This window comes from Anopheles merus, chromosome 2R (genome assembly GCF_017562075.2).
Source record: "Anopheles merus strain MAF chromosome 2R, AmerM5.1, whole genome shotgun sequence".
In the NCBI taxonomy this organism is placed as follows: domain Eukaryota; kingdom Metazoa; phylum Arthropoda; class Insecta; order Diptera; family Culicidae; genus Anopheles; species Anopheles merus.
In genome coordinates this window covers 52,672,292-52,699,448 of record NC_054082.1, presented here as the reverse complement: position 1 = coordinate 52,699,448, position 27,157 = coordinate 52,672,292, and the positions used below count along the sequence as shown (strand labels likewise).

The 27,157-nt window shown below is 44.7% G+C and overlaps 1 protein-coding gene across 1 annotated transcript; it reads right to left on the bottom strand.

The window, feature by feature from the left end:
- Positions 1-198: 198 nt before the first annotated feature.
- Positions 199-26,239, bottom strand: LOC121603631. The gene is made up of 3 exons (XM_041932656.1): positions 24,869-26,239; positions 6,873-8,096; positions 199-6,787 (listed from the first exon to the last, which is right to left on the bottom strand). Exons 1-3 carry the CDS (start codon positions 25,019-25,021, stop codon positions 3,053-3,055), a joined length of 5,112 nt encoding a protein of 1,703 aa, XP_041788590.1. The 5' UTR covers positions 25,022-26,239; the 3' UTR covers positions 199-3,052.
- Between the last annotated feature and the right edge of the window lie 918 nt (positions 26,240-27,157).

The following is a 27,157-nucleotide window of genomic DNA, read 5'->3' as shown; positions in this document are numbered from 1 at the left end:
CGGGGCATGTCATATCGACGTGCACTATCGGGAGCAGGCCAACAAGAGAGAGAGAGATTTAAAAAGAACAAAATAAACCATCAAACGCATATGAACAATAGCATCGAAAGGTGAATTGAAAACAGACCATCTTCCGCATATTTTAACATATTTTTGATTCATTTTCTTTCTTGTATCAATCGAACAAACAAGACAATCTTTTTAAATAAATACCATTTATTTAGTATTTTTCTGGCTCTCATTCAATGTTTGCCTAACTGTGATTGGATTTCTCATCCATAATACCGGGCGGGTCTGTTTTTTTTAATTATTGTTATTTCCGCTTTCGAGGACACTACCTTCCTTCCTAACTGGAACCGGTGCTTTACCATTTTCATAGTGCTGTGTTATGGTTAGAAGTGTTTATTATCCTTCCACGAGCACGAGGAGTTCCTTCGTATTGGTGTATTCAATTTCATTTACTACTATTGTTTCTGTCATTTTGCTTTCTCCACTGATGTGGTTTCTATCGTATTGATATATATCTATTTCTATACTGTTATGTTGGTGTGTATTTGTTAACAACAAAATCCATCCATTTCTTATCGAATGTATATTGTTTCTGTGTACTATTGCGGTTCAAGCGTCGTGTGTTGAGAAGAGGCTTTACCCAACGGTGCCATAGTTTATCAGTGCGCGGTTACGAGTTGAGTGAGTTGTTGTTGTTGTTGAGTATACAGGTTCATGTGGCGCCTGTACGCGCACCATTGGAGTATGTTTGGGCGAACTACTCTACTTGAAGTTAATGGAAGAGTGAGTTGTACGTACTACGTCTCATAGTGATTTTGCAAAAGTGGGGTGTAATTTTCCATCTCGGAACTGGTATGTGAGTGTGTGTTTATGCATCTAGTAATATAGTTTTGCTATACCTCTTTCCATTAAACTACTACTACTACTACTACTACTACGTAATGTTACTAAATGATGCAACGCTCTCTAACTGCTTTACTCTCTATACACGAGGCATCTTTTACCACTGTGTGTTTCTGCTCTCTCTATGTGTATGGAAAATCGGGTCTATCATGTACAAAATTTAAACTTAAAAACAATAAAAACAACAAAATAAGCACAAACACATTCAACGGTTGTTGTGTCGTGGTTGTGTTGTTCGGACTAACACAACTTTTCTTTTCCTAGTGTTTTCATTTCTTCAACTGGGAAAACTCTACTAAATCTAAAAAAAGGATTTTTTTTTTGTTTCTGGAAGAAAACAGTACTCTTACAGTAAATTTTTAATACCTCAACTACTTTCTTCCCCCCATTAACGTGTGTTGATAGCCTCATTTTCTAACCATTCCTCGTTCAAGTTGTGGTGTGTGAAATACAAAAGGAACATACATTTATTTGTTCGTGGTAGAGCTTTTGCCAGTCAGTATTAAATTGAACCAAAAAAACAAAGGCTTATTTTAGTAACAATGGTGGAATTAAAACATTTCTAGCGAAACAATAATGGCGGATCCGTCCATCCATCCAGGTGCTGCATATATTAATAACATTTGTTTTGTTTTGTTTTGTTCCTGTTCTTGTTCTTTTTGCTTGCTTTGCGCTTTTATGTTTTACTACTATATACAAGTTTGTTCTAGTTCTTACCATGTTCTTTGCTAGTGTTTTCATCCGTTCTAATAGTCTCTCGGCATCGAATGGGCATTATTTAACAATGTCTTACTGTTTGCTTTTTTCCCAAATTGGAATTATTGTGTCTTTTCATATTTTGTATTGCATAACATAACATAATAACATATTATATGTAAATTTCATTTACCTTCTCAAACGCAAACATTCAAATAGTTTGATACTTTTCTATAACCTTCCTTCGGGAGAGCTTTGCTAAATTTAGTACTATTCCTATTCTACGCTTACAAAAATACAAAATTAAAAAAAAAATAATTAGAACGGTCCCCTGCAAAACACAACCCCGGTCGGGTGCTTTCCAGCAAAAGTTCCGGCTTCAGTCTAGTGGGAATTGTTTTGATTTGCTAAAAACCTATACCAATCGGGTCTAAGATGACGCGACGCTATAATTTATGCTAGACCGGGGCCAGACGACGAAAACACAGACGACGGTTCATAAACAGTTGGCCGCCGCACGCGCGGTTGTGTTTGGGTTTTGTTTTTTAACCGCAGCATCAAAATCAAACAGGTTTTTGGGGCCGCGCGATACCAATATGCTGAAAGCCTTGAACGGTGCTAGAAATCGATCATGGCTAGCAGCACCTCTTTCTGTGCCTTCCTTTGCGTGTGTCTAGGCTTCATTAACGCGTCTGGGCGGACCGATGATCGTCTGTTTTCCGTGCCTGCTTGCGGCCCAACGATACACACACACACCCCGATAAGCGTGCAGAGAGATGGGGGAGCAGTACATTTGAATATTATAAGCATACAAACAGCGATATTAACGTCGTCTGCCTATTTTACTCATCATCTCGCTCTTCCATCCCAGAGACATTTAACTCCTTCTCTTTTAACTTTAACCGAATGTAAATAGATAAAATAACGTCACAAGTTCCAACATCCAAACTCATCTCTGTATCTTTTCCTTTTGTTTTCGTCTTTACTATATGTTCTCTTCCTTTTTTAATATACTAAGAAGATCAGCATCTTCCAAGAAGACGGCACATCCTCACCTTAAACACGTAAGAACTAATTTTGTAACTAATTTTGACTGGTTTCACACAAGGAATGAAAGATAATTTCAGTTATGAATAATTTCAAAATACAACAAATGGCCGAGTTTGTGAAATAATATTCTAGAACCGAGCTCGAGTGTCCCGCCTTCCCTTACCCTACCCTTCCCACCTTCTTCTTGGCAATCCAAACGAGGAAATGGAACCTCTTTCCTCTCCTATCTGCGCGTATACGTGTCGTAGCGTTAACTGTTGTTTTGTTTCAAAACTTGTTAGCGACTGTGCTCTAACTGAAGATTTTTCGAACATTGAAAGTCGCAACCGTTGAAACGAAAAAAAAAGGAACAAAGCATCGTCTTTACTACCGATTGCTTCATCTAGCGGCACGATCATAGTTCGTCGTCTCCCTCTATCTTTACCTCTGGCGTGATGTCGATCAGGGGAATTTCGTCACCGCTGGCATCGCCGGACAGTTCGCACTCTTCTGCATCGCTGCTGTCCGGCGGCTGCGGTGCGCCATTGTGTCGTCGATGCAACTGCAACTGTCCACCGGCACCGTTCAGCAGCAGCTGCTGATGGTGCTGTATTTGCTGCTGCAAGGTGGCGGCCGATCGCTGCTGCTGCTGCTGCTGCAGGTGATGCTGGGCGAGCGCATGGACGGCGTACGTGTTGAAGTTTTCCTGGCTGCCAAACACCGAATGGTAGCTAAGATCAAATCCTTCCCCTCCATTTGTACCACGCCCACCACCACCACCATCCTCAGGATGGTGCTGATCCCAGAGGGAATGGGTTTCTTCACTGCCGCGCGCTGCACTGCTGACTGTGTCATTCGGCGAACCGCTCATCTGCATAGCGTAGTCACTGTAATCGATCCACTCGTTCGTCCCATTGTGGCCACCGTTCATCGATCCGTTTGCGACAAGGGCGCCGCCGTGTGGGGTGATGCCACCGATCGCACCCCCATTAAGCATCGACGCACCATTCATACCGCGCGCCATCAACTCGGCAGCATTGGCAAGCATCCCGTTTGCGAAGATACTGGCGCCGACGCCGGGCCCGACACCGACACCGTACGAAAACGGCACCAGTTCGGACTTTTTCCTGCGACGGCGCCGTCGCGGCTCCCCTTCCGGCCGTATCTCGTGCACATGCTGCCCGCGGAACTGATCGACCGTCCCGTCGGCGTTTAGATAGACGGCCGCGTGGCAGCTACGGATCGCGGAACAGCGCCACACCTTGCGCCCATCCTTGCGGACGTAGTGCAGGAAGTAGCGGCAGTTTTGAAACACGAGCACGTCACGATTTTTCCAATTTTTTACGATCTTGTAATCACGTGTTCCGCGCAGCTCGTCCCCAGTAGGCGGTGCAGTTATTAATAAGGCTGACTGATCGGGCCGATGCTGTAGCGAACGGGGATGATATTTATCCGGCCCCATTAGGTAGTCGCTCTGGTCGTGATTGTGCGGCTGCTGATTAGATTGGATCACGACGCCGTTCAGGTCGGTGTAGAGCGAGGCGTGGCACTGGTTTTTCTTTGCATCAAAGTTAAAGCATCGGAAGAACGCACTCTGCTCCGTGGGATGGCGCGATATGAAGCGGAATTGAAACCCGTCGTAAAGAATGATTTTGGGCAGCATCGATTCCGGTCCGGCGCCGCCCGACACTCTCGCCCCCCGGTCAGCGATCAGATCGGTGGGCGTTGCGCCTTCTTCCTCGTCATCGTCGGACTTTAACTCGATCGGTTCCGTCATTAACTGTCCGACCGATTTGGCGTCCAGCGATGGCGCCTCTCCCGCCTCCCAACCGTCCGCGGTGGGATGATTGTGGCTAAAGTCTTCCGGCACCTGTAGCGTCTTGTTGGGCAGCAGCAGCACAGTCGCCCGGCATCCGGACACGGCCGAGCAGCGAAACACAATCCTGCCATCCTTTCGCGAGTAGTCCAAATAGAAGCGCCCGCTGCGGTAAAGCACCAGATCTCGGCCCTTGGAGTTCTTGGTCAGGATGAAATCCGTCGTGCCCACTTGCTCGGCGGGCATCCGGACCTGGGGCAGCTCGTCGTCAATCTGCCCGCCGGCCACCTCCGGCCATACGGTCGGTATGGGATGGTTGTGCTCGTGGTTCCGCGTACTGACCAGCTCGTACGTGTCCTCCTTCGTGTGGAACGACACCGGGCACTTGGTTTCGAGGCGCATCGCGCACCGCCAATAGATGGTGCCTTCGCGTTTGCGGGTTGCGAACCGGAACCGATGGCCCTGGTGCGTTATGTAACGGTGGTACGTTCCACCACCGGTCAGCAGCATCGAGTCGCCCGTCCCGTCAAGCGAGTAGTCGAGGGAGGAGGACACATCAAGCATGGCTTTCGTGTACTCGCCCCCATCGATGGACGAGTGGCTGATGATCTTCTTCGGTGGCGAGTGGTTGTGATCGACCAGCTTGGCAAAATTGATTGAACCGTCCGGGAAGAGGTGCACCGAGCCGCGGCACAAACGATGCGACGAGCAGCGCCACACCTGGCCGCCGCTCTTCTTTTTGTAGTCCTCGAAGTAACGCCACCCGAGGTAGATCATGATTTCCTTGTTCTTGTAGTTCTTGATGATGCGGTACCCGTTCCGGCGCGCTACCTCTGGGTCTTTGCTCAACGGCTCTATTGGGGCCCGCTCACCGTGGCCTCCTGACTCAACGCCCCGCTTTCCACCCTCGGTCGCACCGTCCGGCAGTTTGATCGGGCTCGTTATCAAGCTGTCCTTGGTGATGTACTTGTCCATATCCTCCACCGGTGGGTGCGTGTGGATAAAGTTCTTCGCCTCCTGGATCGTACTGTTCGGCAGCAGAAACGCTCCAGCGGGACAGTTTTTAAACATCGTGCACCGGTACGACCGTCGCCCGTTCTTCGACTCGTACTGGAAGTAATACCGATAGCCCTTGTAGATGAGGAACTCTCGCTTCTGGCCACTCTTGACCAGCTTGAAATCGGTCGACCCTTCCGTCGCTTCACCCTTGGCCGGCAGTCGAATCTCGCACAGCATCGCGTTCTCGTGCGGTTCGGACGGATCCGGCGGCTCGTGGTTGTGCGGTTGATCGTTCACGTTGAGAAACTCGAGGTTGCGCTTGGTCTGTATCGACGCCAGGCAGTCCTTATCGTGACGCAGCACGCAGCGCCAGTAGAAGCTGCCCTCGGGCCGTGCATGGCAGTACTTGTACCGGTAGCCCTCGTACACGATAATCTTCTGCGGCCGGCGACGCTTGTCCTCCTCCCCGCCTTCCGCTACACTTCCGCCCGCCGTCCTGTACCGATCAGCAGCGCCCCCGTCCACCGGGAACTCCATGCCGTAGTCCACGTTTTCCTCCTTGCACACCTTGGCGATGCAGCCGTTCGAGTGCAGGAACACGGTATCCGTACACGGACGGCCTGCCTCGCCCGATGCCTGCTCCTCGCCACCGACAATGCTCGTGCACCGGTACACCCGCACGCCATCCTTGCGCGTCATAATCAGTCCATGGGTGTGTCCAGCGTACAACAGCAGCTCCGAACCATCGTCCGCCATTCGCAGCTCGTAGTTTCTGCGCGGATCGTTCTGTTCGGCCATGCTGCCGTTGTTGTTGTGGCTGCTGCTGCTGTTGCTATTGCTGCTATCCAGCCCGTGCATCGAGCGCTCCAGCTCGGTGGAATCGTTGCGGGACGAGTTGGCAGCCGCCGCCGCCATCAGCGCTGCCGCTGCCGCAACACGGCGCTGCGCAAGCTCCACCTGACGTTGGCGCAGGAGTTGCTGCTGCTGCTGCTGGCGCACGAGCCGTTGCTGCTGCATTGCGTGCTGCTGCTGTTGCTGATGCAGCAGCTGGCGCTGCAACTGTTCCGCCTCGACCGGGTCGGGCTGTATCGTTTCGTACTTGCTGTCCGCGTCCGGTTCCGTCGGCGGGTGCGTATGGGACAGCTCGTTCGTGCGGAACAGTCGCCCGGCGTAGCTGCATATCTTCACCGGACAGCCGGTCACACTGCATGCCCAGTACCACTTGGGCAGCCCGCTGACGGATTTGTTGCGCCGCAGGAACCGATTGTCGTCGAAGATGATGTTGTACGAGTTGAAGCGTGCCTTCACGACCTTGAAATCCGTCGAGCCTCCGTCCTAAAACGAAACGAAATTAAACGGTAATGAAAGCGTTCCTACAAGCTGGGAAAGCTTTCCACTCCTCACGGTACCGTCTACATACCCGAGCGAAGTGCGGGTTTGGCGCACCGGCATTGTAGATCAGCTCCCGCAGTCCATCGTCCAGAAACTTTTGCACCTTTTTCGTGGGTTCGATCACACCGCCGAGAACGCGCGTTGTCGTGCGGCCGTGCGGAGGGTTTGCGAGCGCCAGTGGCACCCGTCCGTCGGCCTGCAGTCGCGCATTGGCCAACCCTTTCAGCCGTTGCCACTGCTGGTACATTGCGTCTCCGGGATGGTACGGCAAAAAGGTGTTACCACCAACACCACCACCACCACCACCACCGCTTCCACCGGACGCGGCCGCTGCCGCCGCCGCTGCCATCGATAGCATCTCCGTAACGAAACGCTGCGGACGTCCGCGCTTCCCCGTAACATTGGAGTAGTCGGTTATTTTGAGCGTTTTCAGTCCGGACGAACCGGGCTGCGGGGAGAATTCCGTCGTCTTCCAACCACGCTCGAACAGCTGGGGCGGCTGGTGTTGTTCAGTCGCCGACCCACCAGCACCACCCCCATCACCACTCTCGGCACCATTCGCAACGACAAACTGCTGCCCATCGCCATCGGAACTGACGTCATTGTCTGCATCCTCGCCGATCTCGTCCTCTTCGTCGATTTGTGTCTCCTGGGCAAGGAATTGGTTCGGATTGAAGTACTCTTCCTCATCGTCGTCTTCATCCTCGAGATGCTGCTGCTGCTGCTGCTGCTGATTGCGGTTTTCCTCCTCCCCATCTCGGTCCGGATCGATAGCTTCCTGCTTAATTTGATACGGTCCCAGGTCAGCTTCCTCGCCATCGTTCTCCACCTTTGCTGCACCTTCCCCGTGAGCGTCACCATAGTAGGGCTTCTTTATACTCCCACTGCTGTCATCATCATCGCCATCCGGAAGGCCCCCGGTTCGGTGTCGTTTACGGTCCGTCGATAGCTCGTCCTCCTCCTCCTCCTCCTCATTGCCTAGTTCTCCACCGTCTCCATTGCGTGACAATCGACGCCGCTTGCTAGACAGCTCCGGTGCTGCCGCCGCCGCCGACTGGTACGAAAGATCGTTCGCTCCGACGATCCCGTCACCGGAATCGGCCGCTAGCCCGAGCTCAGCGAAGAAACTGACCCGCTTCTTGCGCAGCAAGCGATCGTTCTGCACGCACTGGGCTTTGTACTTGAAGAAGGCCTCGATGCTGAGGATACAGTTGGCGCATATGTTTGCATCATGATCATCGCGTACGCTTAGCTGCAGTTCCACCGTTGCGCGCAGCATCGCCACCATCATGCCGGCGGGGATCATTCGTGTTCGGTCACGTGAGTCAGCAACGGTTGGAGGTTCAATTCACACCCGCGAAGAGAGGAGCGAGCATGAAATGAAAGAAGAAGGAGAAGAAGAAGAAGAAGAAGAAGAGAAGAAAACGATATATTATAAGAAATGTGTATGTTGTCTCATTCTACCGCGATTTTATGTTCTCACCACAATTGTGGCATTTTTCAATTCGTTTGCATAGAGATAAAAATGGTTACTAAACACCACACCACCGAGCAAAACAGTGCATATACACCACACAAACACATAAGCTGCGGTTCACCAACCGCAGGGTGGGGTAGCGTCCGGGTGTGCCAACCAAAGAAAAAAACAGCAGGGCGATAAATTTGGAGTGTTCGCCTTTTACAGATTGTCAATTCAGAATCGAGCTAGGCCTACGACTACTTTCAGCAAGAACATGACGGTGTAGGAAACTGAGACGACGGCGACGACAACGACAACGATGCGACGATATTGGAAGGTTTTCATTCCCCCCGAAAGATAAGGGAATCCATCCCGGCGCTGCCGTTGCCGTTTGGGAGTGAGCGCTTAACTTGCCTTTCGGGGTCGTCTATCAGCGACACTGCCAGTGATGGATGTGGGAACAATAACAATACAAAAGGGACGGGCAAAAAGTGTACCACATTTTTTTAGGGTTTGTGTGGTTGTGTGGCTGTGTGTGTGTTTGAGTTTTTGAAAACGACTCGTCACACATTAAAAAGTGTGCCCTCGTATGGTGCTGCCATGATAAGTGTGTTAACCTGTTGGCAATGAGCTGAAGAAGATGAAGATGAAGAAGAAGAAGAAGGGATATATGGTTCGAACATATCAAGCCAGTTCTGTCTGGCGGTCGGTCGGACGGTCGGTTGGCTTGCGCGATTGCGTAACGATGAATTCTTTATTTAAATATTGACATATCGATTTTAAATCAAACCTGCCCTTTTCCTGCACACTCACTCGCCCTGCCGATACACCTCACCACCGTGGTACTGTGTGTTTGCGTGCTAACCCCCCCCCCCCCTGTGAGAGTGCGTAACAAGAATTTAATACATCTCTATCTGTAACTCGGAAAACCGCCGCTCGACGGAAAACTGTTGCAACGTGTATCATGTACCATCATCATCATCGTGTTCGAAAAGGAAACGGTATTACTTCAGAGCATACGCATACACAACAACACACACACACACACACGGTTGACTAACTTTATGTTTCTTCCTGCTGTGTTGCAAAACCACCCCCTCCCCTCCCCACCCCCTGTCACCTCGCATCGCATTTTTATTATTATTATTATTATTATGTTGCGCTCTAACCAATGCAAATTAATGGGATGAATGCAACCACGGTGGTGGCTGTTGTTGTTGCTGCTGTTGCTGCTACTACTGTTGTTGTTTCTGTGCAGTTTTGCTGTATTATTTTCCCGGGTGGCTCATCTAATTACACTAATTGTGCAAACGTAAACCGAGCATCGAACGTTCGTTTTACGTTTCACATGTCTTTTTCTGTGTGTGTTTTTTTCTGTACAGGGCTGCCGAGGAGCAATGTAGATATCCGTCTTACTGTACTTTTAATACATAAAATGTGCGAAAAAGAGAGTCACATGATATGAAAGAACGGCACAAAGATGAGGAGTACAATGCAATATAATCTTTTAAATCTGTTTCTTCACAACACCACACACACACACACACACCCATCGATCATCACAGGAAATGAATGTATTTGTGTTGAAGTTGGTGGCGTATGTAATAACATTGTTAATCGACCCCGACAGACAAAGCGCGCATGTGGTTTCCTTTTTTTATCGTTGCTTCAGAACATATTTGGCATATTGGCGTCCTCGTCGACCCCCATCGTTCGATCGATGTATTGATGTTTTTTTTTCAAAATGTTTGTGTATTGTACTTTTTTTACAACCAAAAAACAAAGGACAAACACACATATACATTTTTTAACGGCCAAACGGTTTTGTACGCTGGCGGTAAGGTGGGAGCAATGGCAAAAATCAATAAAAAGAGCAATTGTATGCCCATACAGCATTTTGCAATAACTTCGTATATGCGTTAAGAGGAACGGTAAGCGTTTAATGTGAGAACTAGGCAGGAGGTGTGTGAAAAATCTCTGTTCTTCTGATAATGCAATCAACAACAGCTCTGTGGCGCAGTCCATATTAAAGATTGTAACCATATACAGTTGATGTTGATTTGCACAGCTTTACAAAACTAGTTAATTTGTGCTTGAAATATACATGTTGGAGCTATTCTTGCAGCTCCGATTCACAGGTGTGGTTTGGGATCGTTGATCTTGTATCCATTTTGTATCTGTTTCTGTTCCCGTTGGTGATAATTGTTCTAGATTTTTTTCGATACAAGATCAAATCCTGTTCTTTAACGAAGATCTGCTTACGTTGAATATCCCGGATAGTAACTATTGTGGCCTAAAAGGCTGTGATCACAACTCTACCATTTCATCCTATCCCGTTCGTGGACGTATACTTGAGCCCTGCATTTCGGGTTGTGTTCGGGTTTATTTAATTATTTAATTAAGTTAGTTTAAAGATTCTATCCATAAATTGTACAAAAAACGTAAAGAAAAAAATAATAGCAATATATTAGTGAATTGGTGAATTGGAAATGATGAAATTAATAAATAACATTCTACTATCCACGCTTGAGTCACGGGGTTTTAACCGTCTCTACTGGAAAGTACAAAAACAACCCAATACAAAAGTGCATTTCTATCTAAATTAGGGTCGAAAGGAGAAGGAGAGAGAGAGAGAGCCACTTTTGTAAGATAGTGACGTCAATTCCGAGTTAAATTTGCATAACATATCACATGCCGCATGATACAAGGTCAATCGTATTAAGTTTGAAACATAAATGTGGCATTCCCTGATGGCCTTTTCATTCGTTGCTTTAGCGCATTTGGTGTTTGGTGTGTTTTGGTGTAAGCAAACGTGTTTAAATTTCCATTGAAATCGTAAATTCCGCCACACGCTGTATTGTAAAGGAGCGTAAAAGTTTTATGGAACAGATAAATTATACTTGTTGTTTTGTTTTTGAACTTTTTAACTCATTAGCGGTTTCAAGATTGTTTTTTTTCTGTTTCTTTCGCACACACTTTTGAATGTAAGTAATTTTTCATTTTCTTAACCCTTTTCCGTACAACATGATGCTCACTGCTAGGCCGACATATTCCGTGAAGTAAGTTTAAAAAAATAATAACCGTGTATTATTTTACTACCACAAAAACCCCAACCATTGGTGGTCGCGCAATCTTTCTTCAGAAACATGCTTTGGCTCGCGGGCATTGCACAACGTCTGGTGGTGGTCTCGGGTATGTTTTTCAATTCTCAGGCCATTTGCTCCGACGGCCTGGCGCAGGGAATCCCCCCCCCCCTCCCCCCTACACACCCAACATGGAACAAAAAGAAAGATAGTTATTTACCATAACTACACTGAAGAGAGGAATTGAAAACAATTATGATAGAACCCAACTACACACAAAACCAGTCCCGATGGGGGACACGGGTTGGTAAAAAGTTGCAGCTTTTCTTGCGCAGTTTTACCATCGCACCCGACCCGGCCAACCAACCAACCCCCGAACGACTCTGACGTCGTTAGCAGCGCATACTACGATTACTGATGCAAAATGCTAAGTCACGTCCAATTGTGGCTACTTGCTGGAAGTTTGCAGCCAATCAGGGGTTTTCAAACGAAATGAACAGGATTTAAATTGCCCCAAGGGGTTCATTGTATCGGCATACGATTGGGGATTCTAGAATGTGATGTGTTCTGGTCTAATTCTCTATCGCTTCTAAGCGAGATTCGCCAAGCATTGAGAAGCTCTGTTAAAAGATGTATGTATTCAACGTTGACAAACCCCGATGGGCAAAACAAGATATTCTAGTCCAGCAGAGCTAGCAGCAGCTATTAACCTTACACAGCTTCAAGAAGTGACTACAGGCACACACACACACACATCTTGCTCGCTTCCACGTCGACCACTATATGGAGATGTTGCATTGCGACTGGTATGTTGATTTGCATTTTCTTTCTCCCCTTTCCCTGCCCCTGATCCTAATTTCGCTTTTTCCTTTTACTGCTCGTTACTGCGCTATTTCATGGCGTTATGTTTCTTCGCTCGGTGCGTAGTTTTGTGTACTTATATTGTGTACAGGCAGTATCACACAAATGTGTGTCTGTGCTGTTTGCGCTTTGCTCCTCTGCAAACGTTAAATCCAACACAATCGCATTTTATTACTGTGCTACATTGCCTCTCGTTCTCTCTTACACACAAATCTTCTTTCTCTCTTTTTGCGGACCTCCCCATCACTTCCATGTTCACCTGGAATGCCAATTTATTGTATATTTTTATTGTATTGTTTCCAGTTTTGCATTAAATAAAACCTTCAACAACAACAAAAAACCCTGCCACACAACTTTACACCTATCACCACTTTTAACCTTTTGAATCGCAACAAAAGATACACTGACAAACAAAAACAAATAAAACAAAAAGAACTCCATGACCATACACACACACTTACCCACACTAACACACATAATTAAGAAAAAAAAAGTTCACAATCGGAATGTTTTTATTATAAAAATTTAAGTTCAGCAAAACACAAACGCAATGTTATTGCAAATATATGTAACTTCCCCTTTACAATCATGTTTGTTATGCTTCAAAAATAATAACAAACGTCATGGTATTAGCCTGTTGCTTGAAAAGGTCGGTCAAGTAATTATTAACTGCTTGTTAACAAACACGTTTTTTTCTCAAATGGTATTTAAAAAATAAGAAGTTTTAACATATTTAATGTGAATTTTTTAAAATATATTTGTACCACCTAAGTGTGTTGAAGATGTTTAATTTGGTTTTGGTTATACATTTTGTGATGATAACATAACAGCAATTTACAGTTATGTAAATTAATTTCCGAAATTAGTTTTTAAGTAAAACACACAAAACCAACTATTATTTGCAGAAAAACGTAACATTTGACAGAGAGAACAAAAAGAGTTTCTTTTTACGCGGAGCAGTCACAAATTGATAGAAATAATGATATGTTAAACAAAAATTGACGAACTGCTTGATTTTGAAGTTATTAGAAGTAATGCTCAAGTAATGACACATTATATTTTACAACAACAAAAATATCACCCCAAAAGAACATCGAAATTCCCTCCTGGGTGGGAATTTCCCCTTCAGAAGAAAACCGCTGCTGTATACCATTTTTGACAAAGGCTTTCCCCGCGTTCATGGGGCAATCTCGAATTTCTCGAATTTGTCTCGAATTTCAGACCTTGTTTTCAAAGTAGGTAGACATAAGTTTCGCAAACGTTCTTTGCGTTGTTTTTTACACCTTTCGTAGCCGTATTTTCGTTATACAGCGTAAGTACTACGATGCAAGGTTTTTGTAGTTTTTAGTTTTTCACTTTAGAGTTTGATTTTTTTTAAAACAGCCAATATTTATGAAAAACATCTACTACTAACGGCGATAGGACATTAATCGGACACGCAGGGAAACAAATCGATTTTGTTAATCATCCAAAATTACCCAGTTTTTGTCCAAAGTGTGTGTGTTTTTGTCGCTTTCGAATACCATCAGTTGTTAGGGCTTGAAACTCTTGAAAAAAGAAGAATGGTTGTCCAAAGAATGTTTATGTTTAAACTGTTAACTAGAACAATCGATGCACCCCTATTGCTAAGTAATGTAATTTGTCATGTCCCTGTTAGGCCTTTAAGAACTCGACAATTTTTAATTACTGATTTTCGTTATCGTCTTTTCTGTGCTAGGGATCCGTTTTTATTGATGTCTAAGAATTTTAATTTATATTCAAATTTTATTAACTTGTCCTTTAGTGTCCCGAAATGTACAAATGTCATACGAGGCTGCATTACGTCTAATTTAAAGAACCCATAGTGTATAAGACATTAGTTGTAATTGTGTATGTATGCCATGAAGGCTCAATACCTTATTAATAAATAAATAAATAAATAAATAATCATTGAATCATCCTAAAACCTCTTCATTTTATGATCGTGATAGGACATCCAAAATTAAAAAAAAATCATTTAATAACTATAATAAAACATTTCATCCAATTTCATCGCAAGTCGACCATTTTCGAACAGAAAAGCAGGGAAAAGTGAAGCTCAAAAGAAAGAAGGTAAATATAATTTAGCAAAAACAAAAGGCTAAGATCACCATCCTGGCAACATGCCCCGTCGCTGCAGTCAGTACGAGATGACGGAGGAAAAGTCAAATGGAAAATAACCCCCCAAACCAGAACCACTGGATCCTCAGCACAGCGCAGTCAATGTCTCGAATTTCCGTGCATAATAAAAATGAGCAATATTTCATCATTTCTCATACGCCGAAGAATTGCGTGCGAAATGGATGCGGCGGCGCTCGCGCGTGGAAATGGACGAGGAAATTCGATGCGGCATCTGAGGCCCGGAAGGCGCCCCGCCGCCCATGAGCGATGTCCTACTACCCAACCTCCTCCCCCCTCCTGTCGTCTTCCATTTTTTCTGTGGAGTTAGTCGCTTGTGTGCTCCGGGTTTCTGTGCCATCACATTATTATGATTCGTTTTTCGTTTGCCACAGAGAGGAGCTTGTTGTTTTTCCACGTGGCCTCGATTTTCATGTTTTGTAGTAGTTTGTTGTTTCGTCTTGTTTTTTTGTTCCTTCTTTCTGTGCGCTATCTGTATTTAACCTTTTTTATAATTGTGTGTGTTTTTGTCGCTTTCGAAAACCGTATTCTACCGTTCGGGTTTTCCGTGCTACCTACTAAAACACTACAAACATACAACAAATGGCGAAACAACGCAGCACTTCTTGCCAAACGCAAAGCCAACAACAGCAGCAAAGCAGCAGCAGCAAGCAAGTAAAACAACATTCAACAACGAAAAAACATTAAAATATTCCTCCCCAACCGCCCAACGCAACAACCCCCCCCCCCCCCCCCCTCTCTCCATCACTGCATCAATATACACGCACACAAACAGAACAGCATTGGCTTATTATGATTTCCATGTTTTTTAAAAAGCTTCTCCCCGGCTTCGTTTTGCTATCTGTTTTGCCATCGAAAGAGAGTGAGTGAGCGAGCGAGCGAACGAACGTCGACCCGGTGGCGTCGCGAGTTCATTCTTTCGATGAACGCGCGGTGGCCGCGCGTGGTGGGCCTTGGGCCGGTTAGGCGGTTAGGCTCCCGCCGGTTCATCATCATTCCCGGTTGATCCGAGACCGATCCAGGGACAACAGCCGAGAGGTGGGAAGTAGTCTGTCGTTCGTGTGCCGTGGTTGTGGGAGGGTGTGTTGTGGGTGAGGAAGGGTGTTACACCTTTTTGTTGGTGTGCGCTTGATAGTCTGTTTTATGATTATTATTACCATTAGTCCGTACCATTATTGCTGCTATTCTCGATGCTTTCGATATTCATTCGTGCTAAAAGTTGAGGTTGCTTCAAGAGAAGAAATAAACCAAACTCGCCAGCCAGTCAGCCAGCACGAACATCACATCCGACCGAGTTCTTGTGCGAATGTTATTCCGAATCGATTGATTGAACACGGCAACCAGGCCGTTTGCGTTTGTGTTTGTAGATTCGTTCGATGTTGGATTGGAAAATTGTGAGCTCAGAGTTTATTTCATTTCATCTCGTGTTCTTCCTGCATTTTTCATAGTTTGATCCGCATCCGCGGCCGCCACACCCAGGCCTACCCCGCCCAAATGGCCACGCGATTGTGTGTTACAGGGTTTGACGGGGATTTCTATGGATAGTTCCCGACTTTATTTATAGACTGTTTACCTAAAATATTTATTTTCATCGTTTGTTAAAAAAAAAAGTTGGACTGCTGCCATTATATCGGGGGATCAATTAAAAAAACGATAAAAAATCGTAAGATAAATTCGAGAAATTTTGGACACTAGCCAATAACGAGTGCGTTGATTTCAAAAATATTCCTAGAAACATCCAAACATTTTTGGAAAACAATCAAAAATCCTTGGAAAACCCTGCGTAATGGGGCTTGCAGTCAGGCAGGCGGGAAGGCAGGTAGGGGTGTGTGGGATGGATGGATGTGACATAAATCGGATCAATCTCCAGCCGCCGCTGTCCAGCACTCTCTCTCTCTCTCTGGGAGGGTAGATTATGTAATTGTGCAACACTGACATATGCCTGCCTTAAGCACTCCCCACACCTTTGGCCTCCCTCCCTGCTGTCCCTGTGTCTGCAGAATTCATGAATTGGAAAATGTGAATCGAAAGAACCACACCAGCCAATAGAGTGTATATGTATGTATGTATGTATGAATGTATGTATGTATGTATGTATGTATGTATGTATGTATGTATGTATGTATGTATGTATGTATGTATGTATGTATGTATGTATGTATGTATGTATGTATGTATGTATGTATGTATGTATGTATGTATGTTTGCAACACACCATTAAAATAAAACTTTTCACAATCCACTTTTTTAAGCCGCTTCCTACACACACTCAGCTGGGACTATAATCATGGACATAAAAAAAAGACGAAAGTCTGTTAAAGCCCCGCATACAACAATTATGATATTGATCATACGCTGCTGATGTTGCTGGTGTTGTTGATGATTTTACTCGAGAGGACAGACACATACCCGCGCCCGCAGAAGGAGATGGGAGATAAAACTGGTGAGAAAATCAATCCTGATTCTCACTCCTCATCTCACTCGCCCTTCAGTATCTCTCTTTCTCGCTCTCTATCTCGCTATTTAGCTCCCTTTTTGCTGTCCCCTTCAGCTCCATCCCACCTCTCTACAGAGTTCGCTGCATTGCTCCAACGCAAAAGTACGTGAGATGTGTGTGTGCATGGAATACACAATTAATGAAACGAGATGAGAAACTCAAAAGTGCAGAAGGAGAGCGAAAATTGTTTAAATGAAACAGCTCGCAAAGTACGGAAAGAAATTGACGAGAAGTTGTCTACATGAGTGGCTTGTCACAGGGTGGAGGGAGGTGAGCAAGAAGGAAGGAATGAAGGAAGCGAGCGAGGATTGGGGGTGGTGTGCGGATGAAGGCAATGAAACTTTAGAAGTACCATTTATCGACCCAGCAGCAGTACAATAACAGCAACAATAACAGTAATAGTATGTAGCGGCCAAACAGTACAATTGTGTGGTTATGTGGTGGTGGTGGTTGTGGTGATGATGGTCATGGTGGTGGTAGTAGAAGTTTAGTTATTGCACTTGGGTAGAGGCAAATGAGGACGCAAATTCCGCTACAGAAATAATGTACGTACGTACGTAAAACTACACCAACCGTAGTGATGTTAGTAATAAAATTCAACTAGACAAAAATGAGCACACACAACCCCATTGGCACATGAGTGCAGGGGTAGGGAGCGGTGGAGGGGGGAGAGGGAGGCGGCTGACTGCTTGCACGCAAACACACACCAGAACACAGATAGCGCTGCTAGGCGTAGTAGTCGTATACTAGACGAGGCGCGCGCGTCGTTCGTATCTAAAGATTGCACACGGCAGGACAGAGAGAGAGAGAGGGAGCGGGAAGCATTAGAAGAGTGGTGTAAGATGATGGAGCAGCACCGCGCACGTTTGGATCAAATCAAATACAATCGCGCAGCCTCTAATACCCTCCGTCCGTGTGAGCGAGAGAGAGAGTGAGCGACAGAGTGAGCAATTGGAGTGAACAAAAAAATATACAAAAATGGAATTTGAAACTACACACAACAGTTCATAACAACCGAGCAGAAAAATATAACGAGCCAATCAATTCAATCAATTCAATGGTGCACGCGGTTGTAATAAAAAACGAAGCAACAACACAACAGCAACCGCCACAGCAAATACACCAATACACTGAGAGAGGAAACACAATAAGCTTAACCTATGTGTTGAGAGTATGGGAGCGGGGGGACATATTGGGGGACGGGAGACAGGAGGACACAACACGCAGGATCAGAAGGCGTAGAATATTCTCTCAAATGTTCAAATGGCTGTGTACAAAAAAAACACAACAACAGGCAGATCGAAAGATGAAATGGAGCCGTAAAGGAGAGGAAATGAATCCGTAAACGAAGATACCAGAAGAAATAGAGCCTGAAAACGGTGCTTGGTGTTATTATGCATCATAAAAAGATCACTAGCGTGCATACACATTCGGGCCATATACACTCACACACACAAACACACATACTCGCACAATCTATGCTAATGGAGAGTGGCGTGGCAGGGTGGAGGCAAGGGGGTTGGGTGGAGCATATAGTTGGTTGTTAGTTTGCACAATGAAACAAATCAAAAGCCGCTGCACAAACGTTGATACACAACCGTCCAACCTAACGCTGGATGTGGTTTTTAAATGTTTTATTGAGTTAGTGTTTTATACACGGCCTAATATATTTTTTCGTTATTTATCTTACTATGTTTAATACTGTAGAGTTGCAAAAATCGATTTTCATACAGCTCAGCAGAGGTTAGGGATTTTTATTTATTTCTGTAAGAACGGCGATGGACTGAGAAATATGTGCCAGAAAATTTAAAACTAATACATCGACTAATTAGAAAGTGCAATAACTAGTACCAAAATCCAAAGATTAATAATTTCATAAAACTTATGTATGATAGGCCTTTGATGAATTTTTTTATTTTATTAGGTGTTCATTTCGTCATTCGAAATAGTGTTTCCCACGAGTAGCTCTGACCACGAATTATTAATGTTTTTTAATGCAGGGACTTATTAAAAATTAAGCGAGAAACGGTAAATTGGTGAACGAATCCTGTAACTGTCTGGAAGCAACCCGAAGAAAACCATGAGAAACATTTTCATCTTTAAGGAAAAATGATCCATTTATTTTGTACCTGTCCGTGATTTTGTCGTAAAATGAAATTATAATCCTCGCAATGGACCGGCTTACAGTATCTAATTTCAAAATCTTGTAGGTTTTTTGTCGTTATTGTTTCAAACCATTATTGACCAAACGTTTGAGGGTACCACAAACCCGTTTTTGTTTTAATAGCACCCCAACTAAAGGGCTGTAAAAAACGTTAGCTTGTGTGGGGTTTCAAATTTTTGTTTCACATGCTTTGCTTGTTAAACGAATGAAGTCATTGCCCTTTTTTGAGTTTTTGTGAACAAATCTTACACAAAATATGTAGACAGCCTATTTACCCAGACAGGATACACAGAGTGTGAACTCGAATATTCTTATACTTACTTAAAAAAGACTTCTTTTCAGTTCGTTTATCAAACGAATCAATTTGTTATTTGACAAACAAATTGCGGGTGAAGTCAAATTTTATTTATTTCAATTTCAATTGCTATTCTGTTGTTGTTTTGATTTAAAAATAAAAACATTCGAAATATCTTTGCCTTTGTACAATTATTGCATGAGAATTTAATTCTTCTTCTACTTGGCGTTACACGTCCTACGCGGACAATATGCAGGCCTATACAAGCGTTTTCGAGACTTATAAAGTACTACACAGCCTGATAGATAGTCATAGGCTATAGTTGTTAAGTCGTACGAGTTGACGACTGTACCACAAGAACGTTCCGAGAATATAATTGCTTCTTCTAAAAAAAACCCCTTATCGCACGATTTTCCTCATCGCATGGTCACACATTTCCCTCGTTTCGTGGAGAACCTGCCGATGGTGTTGGAAAGCGGATGCGAAGGCGGTAGACAGCAGCCAGACTGCCAACACTTGCTGCTTTTACACCATGGAATAAAAAAGGCGAAAAAGGGAGAGAAAGAGAGAGAGAGAGAAAGAGAGAACGAGCGATCGAATGAGAAAATGCGAGCGAATTGCAAAAATGTGAAACAGATTCTTTCTCACCAAACAAACGTACTCCTCCCGGGGGATAGAACGGCTCAGGCCGAGCTTTAGCAAATACAACAACAACGCAAAGAAAATCCACATCTTGACATACTTTGACCTTTCTCCTATTTGCTAGCGGAATAAATTGATGATCATTTCCGGAGCGAAGGAGAAGCAGGAACAGGACTAGGAGGGCTCGCATAGATGATAGAGATCAGATTTTGAAGCAGTAACAGAGCAGCATGTATTAGTGTGAGTGGGGGGCATAATAAAACACATTTGAACATCGAATGTCCTGAATATGTTTGCCCGATGGAATCAAACAATTTATTCTACCCCTCCCATGCTGGTGTGCTGGTGTGTATTATTATCATGGATCTGACGATACGGGCCTGGCAAGTTCAGATATCGTTTCATTCGTCTACTAAGCATGGTGTGCCATAAAACCCATACACAAGCCAAGATAAGAGTAAAGAATGATCTAACATTGTGACTCGTGGTTGCAGTCATCGTTGTCGTTGTCGTTGTCCTCTTCACTGACAACGGTCGGAAGATTGTTAATTTTGTGTCTAAATTGCTTTTATTTAAAGCTAAACTAACACATGCACAGCCAGCAAGAGCGCTATATAGAGCCAAAGGGAATGACGTGCAGGTTCCGGGGCCAGCGAGCGAAGGATTTTAAATGAACCAACAGCACACATATAAAAACGAGTCACAGTAATAAAAAACAATCGTTATAAATGAAGGAAAAAACAATCTTTTTTTACAACACACCGAAGGCGAAAGACGAAGTTCAATTTACGTAAAATAAAACTCGAAGATGGGAAAAACGCGATGGAATGTAAAACTCAATACCACGAGACGAAGAAAAGTACACGGAGGGAATAGAAGTAGAGTACGAACCGCACACACACACACCGCATAAGACGGCATGAAAAAGCAGAACGTGAATACATGAGTCGCCAAGAAAAGAGTAGAAGTACGAAGATTAATGATCGTCTATAAAATGCACATTTTCTTTGCTTCAATACCAAAATTAAAAAAAAAAAAGCGAGAGCAGGACGGCCGATCGCCAAGTTCATAGTTTCGTTCTCGCGCAAACATCGCTTCCACCCATCTCGACCACTCTCTGTTCCATTACCCTTAGCCCTTTCGACGGAGAGCACTTCTTTCGCTTATCCGATTAAAGTACACCGTGCAGCCAGCGAGCGGGAGAGCGAGCGAGAAAGCAACAAAACAAACTCCAACAGAGCAAGCGAGAACGAGCGAGAGAATTTAAGTTAACGAAGCAACAAAAAACCATACCGGAGCATATGACAGCAACAAATGGGTTGAAGGGACGCCACGGGGCGTTGGGGAAGGTGGTGAGAAGGCAAAAATAAGTTAATACAGAAGAGAGATAGAGGAAACATAGCATATCTCGTTACCGTTTTCTCTAGTACCGACCACCCTCGCCCCACCTCTCCCCCTACACATTCTCACTCCCACTGTATCTAGCTGACGCCACCGCCGCTTATCCCTTCCATCTCTCCTGCGTTCACTAAATCCTATGCTGTACATGGCATTCATAAGTAAGCGCTCCACATACATACATAAATGCATGCCGAACGTTGTTAACAAACACACACAAACACTCACATAGGGAGCCGGAACGCGGAGTTGAGGCAAATGTTTTACAAAACTCATGAAACTAAATTACACTTTTGTAACTTCATGAAAATGGGCTATTTGCGTTATGATTGTATTTGCGCTGTGTACTAATAAATGGGAGCGCGAATACCACGATGAGAGAAGGTAGCTAGAGAGAGAGGGATCGAGAGTAAAAGGGAGCGAGAGAGAGAGAGAGATAGATAGAGATAGAGAGAGAGAAAACTAAGGTGTGTGAGAGTGAGAGCAGAACAGAGTAACAGTGATAGACGAAAGTTTAGTTGCCGGTTGACCGACAGTTTACTAGATTGGATGGATTTTATGCTCATTCGCTAGGGACAGACGGGCAAAGGTTGTTGCACAACGGCACCAAAAGATACTGACACAGCGGGAGGCAGGAGGGGGGTGGGAGGTTGTTTGGAGAAGTATGGAGAGATTGTCGTTAAAGAATACTAGATTTGCTTTTCTTCGTGCGCTTTCAAATGGAGCAAATATGGAGAGAATGGTAACGCAATCCTCGCTAACTGTGACTGACAGAGTGTGCACTTTAGCAGCCGCGGCAGCCCCGATCTCAAAATGGGAAAAGATAAATGCTGAAAGTGTGATGGAGCCGTGGTGTAGTGGACGAGATTTAGTTAAGCGACGAGCGTAAAGAGATAGAACCTTTTAAAGCAAATGGAGACAGAACTTCAACAGTCCCACCAACACGCCCGTGCAGTTGGGGGACGAACGCATACACTGCTAAATGTGTTGGAACCAAGTGAAAAGCATAAAACATTCTTCACAGTTATTGCACTGTACAGAGCCGAGGGGCAGCTCGGATGAGGCGAACGCAGGCAGCTCTGGGTTTGTGACTGCATGGTAAAAGACCTAACAATATAGCGATATTTTTCACAACATAGTGTAAAAACGGGAACGCAGCACGACGAACGCAAAGCGTACGACGACAATTGACGCTCTGGTTTCAATTGTCAAAAGGAGAAAAGAAAGATGATCATACCAGGGGGGGTAGAAGGAAAAGAGTCCACCGTCCGCCCCAATACCAGGGCTCCCTCTCCAACAATCCAGAGCAGCAATAATGTGAATAAATATATAACAATTTGGAAACTTCAGACCCAATTTCGTCATGTGCCGAGACACGATGGATTGACTTGATTCGTAAATTTAACGAAATGAATTTTAAAGAATGAGCATTAAACCCACGTAGCGACAGCGAAGACGGACGACAGACGAACGAAACATGCTTCCGAAACAACAGATCAAAAGGGAGAACAGATCATTCCAAACACGGAAAGTTGAGCTTTTTCCCTCGTTGTTTGGCAAAGCTTCCTACTAAGCCTGTTTTTTCTCTCTTCTATTCCACGAAACGTCGTTTCAACGGTTTTTGACTTTGAATGGTTTTAGGAATTCTTACACAATTACACACACCCGTCGAAGCATTCATAAAATGATGAAAAACAAAAAATAAAAACCACTTCTACTACAGCCTTCATTCCTTCCCCATGCCGTAAAACCTGAAATGAGAACTATCTATGGGTAACATACCAAAAACATCGAAACACCACTAGCACCAGGGATGATCAACTCGTTTGGGATAAATTGTTTATCCTTTAAAAAATGTTATTTTATGTATCAAAAGGTAACAGGTTCGGTATCATACCAATAAAGAGTATATCATGAAAAATTGCTAAACAAATCTTCAAACAACAAACAAATTCGATGATCTTCTGCCAAAGTTAACTTAAGCAATTGGGCCAAGACCAGTAACAATTTTCCTCAGGATTGACACAAAATGGTCGCAAAACATTCAAATAAACTTTTACAAATTTCAACTTTTCTTCAATCAATCCGTCTTCAAGGCTTAAACCTTCAAATATCAAATCAATGAACTAACAGATTATTTTGAACCAAACGTTTATTACTTTCTACATACTGGGTTATAGTCATGTCTTGTACCACAGTCATTTTATAGCAGTGTGTTTCGCAAACAGCCCAAAAGCATACTACAAACACAATTGTCATAGATATTGAAAACTCTTCAATGACTGTAACAATCATTCAATCATAAAATTGCCCCCTAAGACAGACATGTCGTTGCCCATCCCTGCACTAGTCAAACGGCTGGCTTAAACTTGCCTTGTATAGGATGAATGTACGCTATTTCTCGCCTTCCTTGAAAGTTGCCTTTTATAATATGCCAGTGTGCCAGTGAGTGTGTGTATGTGTGCGCGCGCCTGTGCATGAATGTTTTTGTGTGTTGTTTTATTATTGCTGTTACTCTTCTTACGAAAGCAAGAAAAAACAACAAGTCAGGCAATTAAACTTTGAATTATCCATTTCCCTTATTCATATTCTCGTGCCATCTCCCTTGCGCTCGCACACTGCTTCGTATCACATCTGGCGTGCGCTGGCTCTTTCGCACGCACGCACGCACACCCGCCGCGTGGTGGTTGCACTATCTTTAGCTCGTTCTAAGGAACTATGCAGAGGAAGGGAGCGGGCTGAGGGAGGCAACAAGCAACCACTCCACTCCACACAATGTCTACACCCCCTTTCGCGGGCCGGTCACTGCTCCGATAATAATAATGGAATTGTGAATGCTCTCGCGCTCTGCGTTTCCGCCACACTACTGCCATTATGTTCCTTTGTATCTATTCCATTCTTGGCCTTTCTACACTTTATCGATTCTTCACTGTTTCGCTAGTACTACTAGGTGCCTGCCTGGCCTAACTTCAGTTCCCTCCCTCAGCAACCCCTGCCTTCTTTATCCTTTCTGCCTTTATCCCGAGAATGCCAGCTCTGCTTAAACTGAGCCGCACGAGTTCATGCCTCAGCACCATGTGTATTTATTACGAAAGAAGTAGAAGAAAGGAAGAACAAAAAAACATTCGACCCACCCAACACCCACACGTACACATTCATACATAGAATGGCCAACTAGCTACGGTAATCGTCGATATCTGGCGAGTAGGAGCGAGAAGATGCATAGGTTCGTAGGCCAATCTAAGTAACCACCTTCCGCAATTTAAAGCATACATGCATTCAAAAGATCACATTTCTGCTTCTTACAGTAAGTATTATTGGAATAATAAAATCTCATTCGCTTGCTTTTCTTTCGCTCTTTCTCGCTCGTGTGTTGTTTTTCTCTGCTGCTTCTGCTAGGAATTCCAATCAAAGACAGCCACATTTGAACTACTTGCCTAGGAGGAGAAGCGAGCGAGTGCCACTTACCGTTATGGTGGTGCAGTCGAATATCTTATGAAGCAGCGCTTTGTTCGGAATGTTTGGCGCAGGAAACAAGGGGCACAGGTCTACCGCCTTGTTGAAGCACAGTCGACAGAACTGACCATCCCGCTGTTCCGCCTGCGCATCGGATTCGTACATTTTTGGCCACCGTTTTTTGGCCGAAGCTGGCACGATCCGCGTATCTGTGTGACGATGTTTTGTGGCCCAAGTTCTATGCTCAAGCTGCTACCACTACCACCCGACGACTACCCTCAGATAGCGCGCGCACAATCAACTCTCTCCATCATGAGCGATCTCTTCTATTCACCACGCTTGCCCCCTCCCCCCCCCAAACCGATCAGGACAAGGTGTAAAACAGTCGACGGGGCACCGTTTGGTTTCACTTCCTTCCGATTCGGTTGCGCGTCACAGTTTGCCAGTGTTTAGTGATTATGATACTTTTGAAACTGCCACATCCTAGATCGCTGTCGAAGGACCGCACACCGAGAGAGCGTCGGAATTGCACATTGATGCCAATTGGACAACAATGGCGCGGTGAAATATGAGCAGGTGTGGGCGAGTCGTGGGCAACACCCGGGAACCACCACGACCAGTTGTTTAACGCCGGAACTGACAGAGCGAATGAGCAGGAGCGAACGATTCCGCCACTGTGCACAAATTACACAATTATGATGTTGTGCAGCCCCACCTCCCTCTCCACCTTTTTTCACTGTTTCATTGCATTATACAAGGCTTCCCTTCCCCCCTAGTCGAACCTACACAACCCATCGTGTGGGTTGGTTTAGCGATCTCGGTACGAACAAACAAACAAAAAACTGGCAATTTTCGATTACTCCCATTAACAAGCGCAAATCACAAACACAGACACAAAGCACACCGACGACGTTGGTTGTGCATCACTACCGAACAAAGTTTAGCCGTGCGCACACAAAATACCAAATACGACCGCGATCGCAGCAGGCACCACTGCGGTTGCTACTACACTGCCTTACTGTTAACGGGGTTTGAATGAATATATGCCACCACCGCCCAAAAGCGGCACCCAACGTGACGGTTTGTTTTTAACACGCGTGAATCTATGTTACCACCGCGTGTGTGTCACTGTTCGCTTGACTTTCTTGACTATTATGTCTTCACGGCTGCTAACGGTGGTTTCTTGATCGAGGCGGCGGTGCACTGTTTTGCTGTCGTTCTGTGGTCGACAAAATGCAGTTACTACGCACAATACGGACACTTTGCATAATTTGCCACTTTCGGGTATGTAGTAAACTCTATTGCTAAAACATTTGTGCAGGCAATTTAGTCTACAGTGTATTTTCGTTCACTTATTTTCGGTACATTTCGTCTAAGAATTCTGGATTATCACGATGCAGGTATCGACAATCACATTGAAGCACACACACACACACACACACTGTCACGTGCTTTACGATGGCGTCCGATTGCTTCTAGCTAATCCCGCTTAATTTACGTTGAACAAAAAATTAGAAAAACAATAAACGAAAATAATGGGGAACGATTCGGCAAAGACACGCTCGTACGCCCGCCGCGTCCGTAGAACGGTTGAAGAATGAGTGAAATGGACTAGCAACAACGCGAGCGTACCGGCAGCAATCAGCGTTATTTAATAAGCGCGAAAGAGAAACCGTATGCCAACCTCCAATTCTCTGTACGCTTTACTCATGAAGCGACCAAGCGTCCAGCTGAGCAGGGAGTATCAGCACCGTATAACCCCCTAGCGCTAAATATACGCATCGAATTTGAAAAGCTTTGTTTTAATAAAATTCCGATCGATTCACTGTATAGACTGAAGGTGCCAACTGAATGAAAAACAAAAAATCGTTCATTACAATTTCCTCCAAATTCAATGAAAAACTGCAATCAAACATCAAACTATTGTTTAGGCAGTTTTGATAATTTTCAGTTTTCTCTCTCTGATTATGCCGTTTTCTTCGCTTGTTGGTAAGATACGTAAACTACGTTTGCTACCTATTCTTTTTGTTGGGCCATGGTACGATACTGATATAAGCGAGACAAATATATGTTTCAGCATCCTTTGTCCACTCACACACACACACACACACACACACACACACACACACGTATCATTCATATAAAAACAATTGACAACATGTGCCGCATTGGCCCAAATAACATATTAAAAGAAATTTGCCGGCACATGGGTAAGGCGAATACAACAATTTTTCTCTAATCTAATGTAGTGAACTATCATAAACTAGCGAAAATTGCACATCACATATGACATAACTAAAA